At 35.6% G+C, this 12,562-nt stretch overlaps 1 protein-coding gene across 2 annotated transcripts; it reads left to right on the top strand.

The window, feature by feature from the left end:
- The first annotated feature begins 74 nt into the window (after positions 1–74).
- Positions 75–11,618, top strand: LOC135836934 (uncharacterized). Of its 2 annotated transcripts, XR_010557102.1 has the most exons (6): positions 155–318; positions 8,242–8,372; positions 8,564–8,705; positions 9,953–10,045; positions 10,750–10,804; positions 10,969–11,618. XR_010557102.1 is itself a non-coding variant. In XM_065352016.1 (5 exons), the coding sequence occupies exons 1-4, from the start codon at positions 162–164 to the stop codon at positions 10,753–10,755; spliced, it is 387 nt and encodes a 128-aa protein (XP_065208088.1). In that variant the 5' UTR covers positions 75–161; the 3' UTR covers positions 10,756–10,804; positions 10,969–11,618. The 2 variants fall into 2 exon arrangements, 1 of the variants encoding a protein (XP_065208088.1); XM_065352016.1 differs by lacking the exon at positions 8,564–8,705 and having other exon boundaries at positions 75–318.
- Positions 11,619–12,562: the final 944 nt, after the last annotated feature.

Raw genomic sequence — 12,562 nt, forward strand, 5'->3', positions numbered from 1 at the left:
TACGGTGGAGGGTGGAAGTTGAAACTGCTTGACTGTCACATTAATTTCGTATCTTGATTTTATTTAGAAAAACAGATGACATAAATAAGACTAACGGCATTTTCAGGTAGGCGTTGAAACTACCAAAGTACGTACCTACATACTAAACTGTCGCCTTCATTATGCCCCTTTTCTTCAGTTGTTTTCTTGTATCGTGCAGTGCATTCCAATACAGAAGTAGATTTCTGCGTTATTTCATAAAATATCCTACTTCAAAAATGACGCCACATCGTCTGATCTTGCTCGTAGTATTGAATTTATGCTCAGCTATTTCTTTCGGTAAGTTTATTATCTATATTATCATTATGATTTTTTTCTAAAGTTGAGTATTCGAAAAGCAAACGTATTTTATTGTCTGTTTTAATTATCATAAAAAAACACCTTTTACAGCACAAAACTTTTAAATCAACACATAGTAAGAATGAGAGGCAGAGCGAGCAGACCGAAAAGCGTCTCACTCTTATGTGTTAATTAAAAAATTTCTTCATTAAAAGTTTCGTCAGTTTCGTGCTGTAAAAGGTGTTTTTTATGATGATTGAAAAATGTGCGAAAAAGGTGATGAAAACTACATGCGAATTGTCTGCTTTAGTTATAGAGTAGGCAAATAGTGGGTTTAAAAAGGATAAAATTGGCACTTTTCTTCAGGAATGTGTTCAGATGGATCATCTGAACTACCAGAAAAACGCCGACCCTTCTATCCTGAAGCTATTTTTTTAAGGGGCTAAAACTGGTTCCGATTCATGTTTTTTGCGATCAACTCCGTAAATATTATATTTACGTAAGAGAAAAACTTACATTTACATGACTAACAATGTTCCCCTCCAAATCCTCGATAATTTTGATACGACGCTCGGTACCCGATACACAATACCCATCTCTCAAGGGGGGAGGAGGTGTCTAAAAAAAGTGGAAAGTTCTGAAGGAACGTCTTGCTGCAACAAACTCTATTCCAGTCGAAAATTTGTGATTGGCCAATAGTACTTAACACACAAATGATTATTGTTTTTGTATTGAGGATGAAGAGTAAGGGTGAGGGCAAAGAACCATTGTGCATTGGATTCTAAAAAGTGTTTAGCGATCTTGAAATCAAGCTATATTCTATATATGTATAATTAGGTACAAGATTTTAGCCAAATTTTCAAAATTGTATCCTATTTAGGGGGACTAAGGGGGGTTTTGAGAAATTTTAAGCAGAAATAAAGTTCATATTCGGGTTAAGTGTTTTCGAAAACATACCATTCGATGTATCACAGACTTTTCCACAATTTTTCAAAAATGTTGACTTTTTTTTGGGGCAGTCATGAGCTTTACGGGATTGGACCCAAAAAATAAGTTCATATTCGTACTCAGCGACCTCAAAAACATACTATTCGATATATCGCACCCCAAGGTTCGTTTTTTAAACATATGATTCAGTTGTGTGTTACTTGAAAAATCAAGCATCCCCCCTCCACCAACCCCCGGAGAAGGTTGAAGACCAATCGGTGGAGGTTTGATTCGTACTTTAGTTGGGTGAGTAGGCTTTGTAAAAAAATGTTGAGCGAAAACGAACGATATTAAGTGATAATTTTGATTAATTTGTTGGACTGACCTTTTTTGAAACACTTGCGCTTACCATCACTTCTTTTAGACACCCCCTCCCCCCTTGAGAGGTGGGTATCTGGTATCGAGCGTGGTATCAAATTATCGAGAATTTAGAGAGGAACATTGTTAGTCGTGTAAATGTAAGTTTTTCTCGTTAGGTAAATATACTTAATATTTGTGGAGTTATTCGCAAAAAACGTGAAGTGGAACCAGTTTTAGCCCCTTAAAAAGATTGCTCCAGAATAGAAGGGTCGGCGTTTTTCTGGTAGTTCAGAGGATCCATCTAAACGCATTCCCGAAGCAAAAATTTATGTACCAATTTCCAATTTTTACCGACTTTGCCGTGAAACGGAAAAGTACGGTATTGTATTTGTCATGATGGTTGAGGATTTGGGTGGGGGTGGGTTTTCTTGACGAATTGAAGTGTGCTGATCACGATAAGACGTATGACGCAAAACGAGATAAGTTTATATATATCTATATGAATACACGTACCTAGTACCTTGTGGTGCCCGGGTCTTTTATGGTAATTGTGGTGCCCGCATACATAGAGGATCACATATATATGTATGATAAAGGTGTTTTGGTGCAGTTTGGATTTTTCATCATAGTTAGTCATAGAGGTGCCCGATACATAAACTTGGTACTTGTGGTGCCTGCCTCAAAAATTTTTTTATCACCTTAGAGTGCATTTCACTCGATTCTGCATTGTTTTATATAAAAAGACCTTGTGGTGCCCGATTTGGGCGCCACAAGCCCAAAACCGGGCACCACAATGACTACGTATACTTGAAACGGGCACCACAATGACTAAGTTTAAATCTATATATATATACTGTCTTAGAGTACATTGCGAGATCCGACATATACACAGGCATTGTGAGATCCACCCAAAAAAAATCCGAAAAATGCTAAAAACTGAAATAATAACCCTATAACTTCGTTCGAACGCACGTTGTAGTGTGTAAACAGTGCCTTTCTATGCATTGCCGCCATCAATTTCGCGATCCGCATAAACCGAGATCCACCAACGGCCTAAACCTGATTTGGGGGTGGATCTCGCAAGATGCGTCGTTTATCTATTTTCAAAAATTGTATATAAGTATATGAATAGTATGCAAAACGAGATCCGGCTGAAAATGTGTGTACAGGGTCCCCCGGATCTCACGAGTACCGTGGCATATGAGAGAACTTGCGAGATCCGGCAAAAGGATCTCAGGATCTCGCAATGCCCGATTTTATATAAAACGGATCTCGTAATGTATGGTTTTTACATGTATGTATGTATGTATGTATGTATGTATGTATAAATATTCTAGGGGGTAAACTCGTAACTTTTTTATAGATTAACCAGCAAACTCATAACGTTTTGACAAACTCGTAACCTTTTTAGGACGTGACTTTTCGATGAGGTGCCATATGAATCTACAAGGTGTGGGGAGTCTACTGGCAAAGTTTGAGCAGGGACGTGAGATTGCCGTTTATACACTTTCTCTTTTGACTCAATTTTCAAATGAGTACATAGCCTAATTAACAGGTATGAGGATATGAGGAAAAGGTTTTTATTGCCAAGAATCATTTTTTACGTTTTATACGTTCTTTTTGGTGATTTTGGTGGTTGAAGATGTCCTCTTTCACATGGCGTGGTCAAAAATCGTCTAAAATAAATTTTTGACTGCTCAATTTTAATTTAGAGTTGATTATACAGGTCCGAATTTTCGTGTTTTTCAGTCTAAACATTGATTTTACGGGAAAAGTATGCATCCTAGGAAAAAAATGCAATGAAGGAAATTGTAGAGAATAAAATTTTCTTTCTGCTCAGAGCTGGTTATTTTTTTGTAGGATGCTTTGTTAAAAAGCTATTTGCGAAAAACAGAGACGTAAGGGACTTTTAAAAAAAAGCTTTTCTGAAAAATTGATGTTTCGGCAATGAGATACCTCTCCACAGGTCACCCAAAAATCAAGTTAACGAATATAACGCGGCCTAACATCGAGTACTATCAGGCCTATGGGGTGACGCGTCGAGCGCATGCACAGCAACGAAGTTATAGGTGGGACGTGAGTTTGTATTTTATACAAAACGTTATGAGTTTACCTGTATGCGGCTATATATATATGTATATGGACCTAAGTATCCTCGACGTCACCGTACATAAACAGTACCTTTTCGTCACCAGGCTTTAAAATGCCTCCGGCGGTGTATTTATAGCATATTCTTAACCAGCACAGTTGTAATAGTGATTATACTCTTTTCCCCACTTGATTTACATGCTTTAAGCTTATACAAAAAAAATTTACGAGAATGGTACCAATTTGCCTCCGACTATAAACTGATCTCTTCCGTGAACTTGTGTATTTAAAAAGATATTGACTATACCAAATTGTCACCTGCTGCCTTGCCTAATAGACTGCAACTGCGCTGGCTACGAATACGAAAATATAACACAACTGGAAGCATTTAAAAAGCGGTGACCAAAAGGTACTGTTTATATACGGTGACGTCGAGGGTATGTTTGTGTTGATGGAAAAATTTTTTTAAAATCTGTATACAGTAGGTGTATACATGACCTTTTCGTCACCGGACAAAGTTTTGCCCTTTAACGTTTCAGGGGAAAACAAACCGTTTGAACTTGTTATACACAGGGAAACGTCTTCGTCACCGGCAAAACGCCTCCGTCACCGAATTCGGTGACGAAGAGAACGCGTGAGTATATAAAAGGTGACGTAGAGGTACCGTTTGCATATCTATGTATGTATATATCAATTTATGTATAAATATTCTAGGGGGTAAACTCGTAACTTTTTTCTAGATTAACCAGCAAACTCATAACGTTTTGACAAACTCGTAACCTTTTTAGGACGTGACTTTTCGATGAGGTGCCATATGAATCTACAAGGTGTGGGGAGTCTACTGGCAAAGTTTGAGCAGGGACGTGAGATTGCTGTTTATACAATTTCACTTTTGACTCAATTTTCAAATGAGTACATAGCCTAATTAACAGGTATGAGGATATGAGGAAAAGGTTTTTATTGCCAAGAATCATTTTTTACGTTTTATACGTTCTTTTTGGTGATTTTGGTGGTTGAAGATGTCCTCTTTCACATGGCGTGGTCAAAAATCGTCTAAAATAAATTTTTGACTGCTTAATTTTAATTTTAAGTTGATTATACAGGTCCAAATTTTCGTGTTTTTCAATCTAAACATTGATTTTATGGGAAAAGTATGCATCCTAGGAAAAAAATACAATGAAGGAAATTGTAGAGAATTAAATTTCCTTTCTGCTCAGAGCTGGTTATTTTTCTGTAGGATGCTTTGTTAAAAAAGCATTTGCGAAAAACAGAGACGTATGAGACTTTTAAAAAAAAGCTTTTCTGAAAAATTGATGTTTTGGCAATGAAATACCTTTCCACAGGTGACCCAAAAATCAAGTTAACGAATATAACGCGGCCTAACATCGAGTACTATCAGGCCTATGGGGTGACGCGTCGAGCGTATGCACAGCAACGAAGTTATAGAGGGGTCTTGAGATTGCTGTTTATACAAAACGTTACGAGTTTGCCTGTATGCGGCTATATATAAATTTGTGTCACTCTGAACTCAAAAGCTCCGAACTTTAAGTCGAAACTGATGATGGCAAAATATTGCTTTGATACTGAACTAGAGAAATTTTTAATTTGGTCGAAATCGATTCAGCCGTTTACGAGATATGAACGTTTAAGTGTGTTTCAACGTTATGGATAAGCTGAAATTTGTGTAAACCCTTATATCTCGCAAACGGCTCACCCCCAACAAACAGACGGGGTGGTTAGGGTGTGTAGGTTGCGGATTGGTGCACCGGAGGTCGGGTGTTCGAATCCCGCGTGAGTCAAGAGGCGAAATTTTTTTGTTGATTTTTTTGTTAATTTTATTTGTCCAAAATTTTTTTGCCACAAAAAATCAAAATTTTTCAAAAATTTCTAGTGTAATTTTTGTTTTAACAAAAAACATTAAGTTTTTGGTAAATAGCCAGTAACTTTTGATAATTTTTTTTTTGGTGAATTAATATTAATTTTTAGTAAATAAAATGATTAGTTATTTTTGGTGAATTACTCGTAATTAAAGTTGGTCGAAAATTTTGGTAAATTGCTTGGGTAATTTTATTTGTTTTGGTAAATTAATGGCGTAATTTTTGGTAAATTGGTATTCCAATTGGTAAATTTCCGTAAATTGCTGGGGTAATTTTCAGTTTTTCGCTAAAGTTGGTTGAAAATTTTGATAAATTACTGGGGTAATTTTTGGTAAATTGGTAAATTTTAGTAAATTGCTGTGGTAATTTTTGGTATTGTTAAATTAGTGGGGTAATTTATTTTGTTGAATTTGTGTCAACCTTTGGAAGTAAATTACTGGGGTGATTAAAAATTGTTAAATTAGTGGGGTAATGTCTGGTAAATTACTGAGGTAAATGTTGGTAAATTGCTGGGGTAATTTTTGGAAAATTGGAAAATTGGTAGATAAATTAATGGGTAATATCTGGTAAATTACTGAGGTAAATGTTGGTAAATTGTTGGGGTTATTTTCGGTAAATTGGTAAATTTTGGTAAATTGGTAAATTTGGGTAAATTTGTAAATTTGGGTAAATTGGTAAATTTGGGTAAATTGGTAAATTTTGGTAAATTGGTAAATTTTGGTAAATTGGTAAATTTTGGTAAATTGGTAAATTTCAGTAGTTCCATAAATTTTGGTAAATTGGTAAATTTTGAGGTAATGTCTGGTAAATTACTGAGGTAAATGTTGGTAAATTGCTGGGGGTTATTTAGAGCAAAGTCGGTTGATCTTGCGAACTGCGCAAGATGTTTTTTTTTCCTTTTCACCCCTGCTTTTTTATGTTATTGTCCCGTTCTATCAATATTAGAAGAGCTATACCTACTACGATTGCCCCGAAATAACTGAAAGCTGGAACTGGTCTCAAAAATTAGTATACATACCCCTATTTTAAAAGCACTCGGTCTGCCAATCCGCAGCTGCTGCTTTAAAGCTCAGCGTAAGCTCAAAAGTTGACAAATTTTATGAACTTTTGGCCGAGAAAACTGATGGCTCAAATTAGTGCCAAAATATAGAATTTTTCGCGCTGAACCCAAGTAGGTCTGCCGACCCTACAGTGCTGCCAAAGCCCTGCCAAACTGGTTCAAAGGTGGGTCAAATTTCGCAAATTTCATCTTTTTTGGCTAAATTCGCATAAAAAGCTATAAAATCGGTATAAAAATGATTTTCAAGCAGTTTAACAAAATGCTCTAAGGGTAAGATAATTTTTAGGCGCCAAAGTTTTTCAAAATTTTCCTTTTAGGGGTGGGCCATCAGGGGAGTATCGATAAATTCACCAAATATGGCCTTGTGATACACCAAAATGTATGTTTTTTGGGCGGTAGAATTCAAATATGGCAATATTTTTCACATTGGAGAGTAATGGGGGGGAGGGGCTGATACCTATACATCGCAAAATATGCATGCGTAGAATTTGAGCTTATTAGATTACATTCAACAAGTTTTCCGTTTGCCGCGATTTTGTAAACCTAGATTCAATCAATAAATTGAACTTGAATTGAATTGAAAAAAAATTCATCATCTCAGCCCTAGAGCATTCCGTTAAACTGCTTGAGAATAATTTTTAACCCAATTTTATAACTTTTTATAAAGATTTAGCCCAAAAACACAAAAACATGAAATTTGCTAAATTTACTCCCCCTTTGAACCAGTCTGGCGGGGTTTTGGCAGCACTGTAGGGTCGGCAAATCTCCATGTTCGGATTCAGCGCAAAAAATGCCAAAATTGGGTACCAATTTGAGTCATCAGTTTTCTTGACTGAAAGTTCAGAATAATTGTGAATTTTTGAGCTTTCACTGAACTTTGAAGCAGTGGCTGCGAGTAGGGAGACCGAGTGATGTGAAAAATATTGCTATAATCGAATTCTGCGGCCCAATGCATTTTGATGTATCACAAGGCCATATTTAGTGAATTTCTCGACACCCTCCTTATGCTCCCTCCCCTAAAAAGAAAATTTTGAAAAATTTTGGCGCCCAAAAATCATCTTACCCTTAGGGCATTTCGTTAAACTGCTTGAAAATCATTTTCATACCGATTTTATAGCTTTTTATGCGAATTTAGCCCAAAAAGATGAAATTTGCGAAATTTGATCCAACCAGTCTGGCGGGGCTTTGGCAGAACTTTAGGGTCGACAGACCTACATATTCGGTTTCAGTGCGAAAAATTCTATAATTTGGCACTAATTTGAGCCATCAGTTTTCTCGGCCAAAAGTTCATAAAAATTGTCAATTTTCGAGCTTTCGCTGAGTTTTAAAGCAGTAGCTGCGGATTGGCAGACCGAGTGCATTTAAAATAGGGGTACATAATATGTATACTAAATTTTGAGAACAGTTCCAGCTTTGAGTTATTTCGGGGCAATCGCAGTAGGTATAGCTGTTGGACTACAAGCTTTTTACTGTAAGTAAGTAATTCCTTTTTGAAATTTTTCCAAAAAGTTATTTTTGTTTTTCAAAATTATGCATACCTACCTAACAAGATTTACCTTTTTTTTTGAGAATTCGAGAATTACCCACCTATAAAGAACATAATTTTTGCAGATTTGGAACTTTCTAAACTACCTCCTGGAAGTTTTAATGGTAATGTTGTAATATTCTACTTCAAGCAAAATGTTTCCATAATTTGCAATGGTAAAAGTGAAGTTGAGTGGATAATAGACACTACCGACCAAGTAAGTTCAAATTTTGCATTTCAATCATAATACTGGAGTAGGTATGTAACTAACTGCGTTTTTATACCAAAATGTAGTTCGTAATTATTGCTCTAATTAACCTTGTATTTGCGAAGTTTTCAATAAATTTCATTCAGTAAAACGAGATACCTGCATGAACATTGAATGCATTTTTTAAAATTATGTTTTAGACCAATAGTTCCGTACAAGTAGTTACACCTAGTGAAAAAATTCTCAGAATACGAAACGTCACAGGGTATGACACTGGCGCCTACACATGCATCTCTAAAAACAACCCCGAGGTGTTCTGGAAGTTCTTCGTTCACGTTTTTGGTGAGGTTCTCAACTGCTACATGACGTTTTTTTTGGGAGGGGGGGGGCTGTAAACTATTTGCGCTTTTCGTGAATCGGTTGCGCGTTTGGAAAGCAGGGGTTCCAAAACTTCTTAGAAATATCTAGACACCTACTGGAAGGTATACAGATTCATGCGGAAGGCCGGTTCCCATTTGCGAACCATGAATAGGAGAAATGACAGCCGAAAAGCAACCCGTTTGCGAACCACAACAGGATGGTGACGGTGAAGAAAAAGAATTATTATGCTCATATAATATTCTAATTCAAAATGTATCCATTTGCGAACCAACCCCCAAAAGTAGGACTTCTGCAAACCACTCTGTTGTCCTGTTGAGTAAATATTATGTGAGAAGTAGGATATACCTATCATATAGCAATTTTGCTCCTTTTGAAGGGTAAAAGGTAAAATGGCGATCCAAAAATTTCATCTGAAGGCACCCCGAGGCTCGGGTCCACGAATGCCCCAGGGGGGATTTTCCATACTTGAGGTTCGGGTCTACAAATGCCCCAGGGGACTTTTTCATCCCAATTTTCGGGTCTACGAATGCTCCAGGGGAACTTTCTTGCACCCGAGACTCGGGAATAAAAACGCCCTGCTTGGACGCATGAATATTCCCCTGGGGGATTAGTAAACCCACGACTGGTATGAAACAGTCCTCACGGGGCATTTCAGACCCGAATTTCGGGTTCCTATTACACGCTAGGACTCGAGAGAATTTTTAATCCACCCACACACACACATCATCCCTCACCACTGTGATTTTTTTGTCGATAGCATCTGTAAAGTGACCTATGTAACTGCGAAATTGTGACTTTTGAGATGGTATACCTGCAAGCAGTTCAAGGCATGTGCAATTGTGCATATTTTTTTTAAATCTTCACTTTATCCAATTACGTACCTATTTGTGCATTGTGATTGACCCGTTCCTCTCCTCAAGATCATACTTTCCTTCAACAGGACAGGGTTGTCTCATTTTTGTGGGGGAAAAGTTTGTACTTTCAGGTCACTCTGCAGTTACTATCTTCGTTTCGAAATGATCCTCTAAACATAGGTACCTAATATTCGAATAAGGTATGCAACATTTTGAAAAACGATACTAGGCTAATTATTTTGAGTCTATGTACCTACCTATTAAGTATGATCTTTTAGTGAGATAAGTACCTACCAATTACCCTTCTCATGTGTGTTGGCTGGTAGCACTCAGCGGAAATTTTAAACGTTTCAGGTGACCGACCAGGGACTGAAATTATTGGAGAAGTGGAGTCCACGTACAAATACGAACGCTACATATCACTGGAGAAGCGCTAGTACCTTTCAGGTGAGTCCAAAAAAAATTGCTGAAAAAAAACATGTGATCTCATATTACCCCTTCAGTTTAGAAGATACGTCATTTCATGAGATAACCGTTTTTGTTCATCTTGAAAAGTTATGCCAGAAACTATGTTATAAAATTTTAAATTGGCAATTTCTCTTGAATTTAGTGCATGCATTAAAAAACGCATTTTGCCTTCTTAACCAACAACCACAGTAGTCCGATGGTTGGAGATCTGTAGGCCTACAGATAGATGTGGGGTGTCTCCTGGAGGACCTGGGGTCAAATTCCCCTGTAATGTAACGCTTTATTGTGTCAAGTCAAGTGCGTAATACGAGTAGATGTAGGTATTCAAACAATAATTCACACATTTTACGAATTGTTTAAGGGGAAAAAGAAATTTCCTGCGCAGGTAGCAGGTACTATACGAAGAATATAGGTAATTTTTCACGCTTGACACTTAAGTATTGTCAATCAGACACCCTCCTTCAACACTTGTTTCTGGTATAAAAATTTAAAAAATGAAATAAATAAATAATAGGCTCTAACCTAGTCAATCTAATAAATTAAATTATTTTTATGATGAAACACCGTTCTTCTTCCGGCTTTTATACATGTCTAACGTTGTTTCTTCTTTTCGTAATTCTAATCAGTCTTTTTGAACTTGTTCTCTATGAAAAAATTAAACATGGTAAAAATTTCTGTTTCAGGAATGACTTGTCAATGATGATTGACGACGAACATGATGGAGCGTCATTCTGATACGTAAGTATGAAAACTATGTGCATGAACAAAATAAATTAAAAAAATAAAATACGAGCATTTTCAAATTATATGTTTCTTAACCTACCTATCTCTCTTTTTGTTTCAAGTCTAAAAATACGAGCAACTGGGCTAGTTAAATCTTAAGTATTTCTCTTTTGTTCCAGGTGGAAGACAAATGAAAAAAAATTACGACTATTGCACAGGATACGATATGGACATGAAACATGGCCTTCTATGCTGAGTTAAATTAATTTTTAATTCTAGACTTGAATAAAATTTTTTAAAAAAATGAATTTTTGGACCTGAAAAAATAAAGTTTTATTGTAACTAGGTACTTATTATTTAATAAAGATATTTAATTTCATGGAAAATACGTCTTTAAAGCTAAGATGAAACATGCACATGCACGGAAAGTACTCGTAGTTACTTTCCTCCCCATAACTGTTTTCCACGCTTGTGTCTGAATTTACATTTTTTTTTTAATTTCCACATTTATTTTCCTCTCATATGAAATTTAAATAGTATACGCGACAGGATTGGACAGAAACGCGATTAACTCGTGTCACGTATAGTCTGGAAAGCGAAGAATATCAAGTCGAATCTTCGATACACAACTGAGCACCTACGAATAGGAATTGACGAAATCATTTTAGAAACTTAGAAACTGTGTATATGTAAGTAATATAGGTACATTGAATCTCTTTTCTTATAGTATGTGAGCCATTTATAATATACGAAATTTCAAAAACTATAGGTTTCATAATTTATTGTACTATAGGAATTAGCTAAAGTTGAGTAAATGATTTTGCCAATTTGCTGTGATAATTTGTAACTATATTGTAAGTTGAAAAATGAAAAATGTCCAATTACATATTATTGTAAGTTATTTTATTTGCTTACTGTCGTAAACATAGATGAATTGTTGTTTTTTGTAAAAGTTTTCAAATTATCAACATTTTACAGCTCTCGTCCTTGCTTCGCTCAGTTCAAATCATTTTCCTTTTTTTCTCTCTGATCAATCAAAGTTGAAGCGTTGAAAAATTGACTTCTTACATTTAAAATAATAAAAAACATCAACCTGACAAACCAAATCTAACCCCCTTCTTTTTACGGGTGTAATAATCTTGTATTATTATAAACACCCCCAAAAAAAAAATAATAATAATAATGTTGCTTTATGTTTGAAAAATTATTAATTTTCGAAAGCTTAAGCTATGAAAATCAACCTTTTGCATCAGTTATGCATATACCTACTTATTAATTTTCAAATCAATTTTTTTAAAGCCTTTACTCTCGCTTCGCTCGGACTTTGAACTCTCTGTGAAATTTTTTAAAAACTTTCAAGAATGAAAAATCAACTTTAGAAATTCAACTACAGGGTTAGTATCAGTGCAAAAAAGCACAAAATTATGAAAAAAAGTGCAAAATTTCGTTAAAAAATTAACACCAAAAAGCATAAAATTTTGGCGTTAAAACTTCTTGAAAATAATTTTTTTTTGTATCCTACAAATCGTACCTAAATTTTCTGAAGCTTTCGCCCTCAATTCGCTCGGTCAAAATCGAAAAATGTTCTGTTCTCATTTTTAAATGTAATTTTCAAAAGCAAAAATGCTAAAAAAAAAAAAAAAAAAAAAACGAAAAAATTGCGAATTTTTGATTATGGATTTCAGTAGCCTGCCAAGTTACCTACCAACCTTGCAATACATAGAACAATTCGAATTTTTGTTCAAGTTTTGTTTTCCAACCCCTCTTTCCAAA

This window comes from Planococcus citri, chromosome 2 (assembly GCF_950023065.1).
Source record: "Planococcus citri chromosome 2, ihPlaCitr1.1, whole genome shotgun sequence".
NCBI lineage: Eukaryota > Metazoa > Arthropoda > Insecta > Hemiptera > Pseudococcidae > Planococcus > Planococcus citri.

Bases quoted from the DNA above. Each gene is read 5' to 3' on its own strand.
- LOC135836934 (XM_065352016.1), top strand. From the start codon at position 162: ATGCCCCTTTTCTTCAGTTGTTTTCTTGTATCGTGCAGTGCATTCCAA. The intron at 319-8,241 runs GTAAGTTTATTA...TAATTTTTGCAG, and splicing joins ATGCTCAGCTATTTCTTTCG to ATTTGGAACTTTCTAAACTA. The intron at 8,373-9,952 runs GTAAGTTCAAAT...TAAACGTTTCAG, and splicing joins TAATAGACACTACCGACCAA to GTGACCGACCAGGGACTGAA.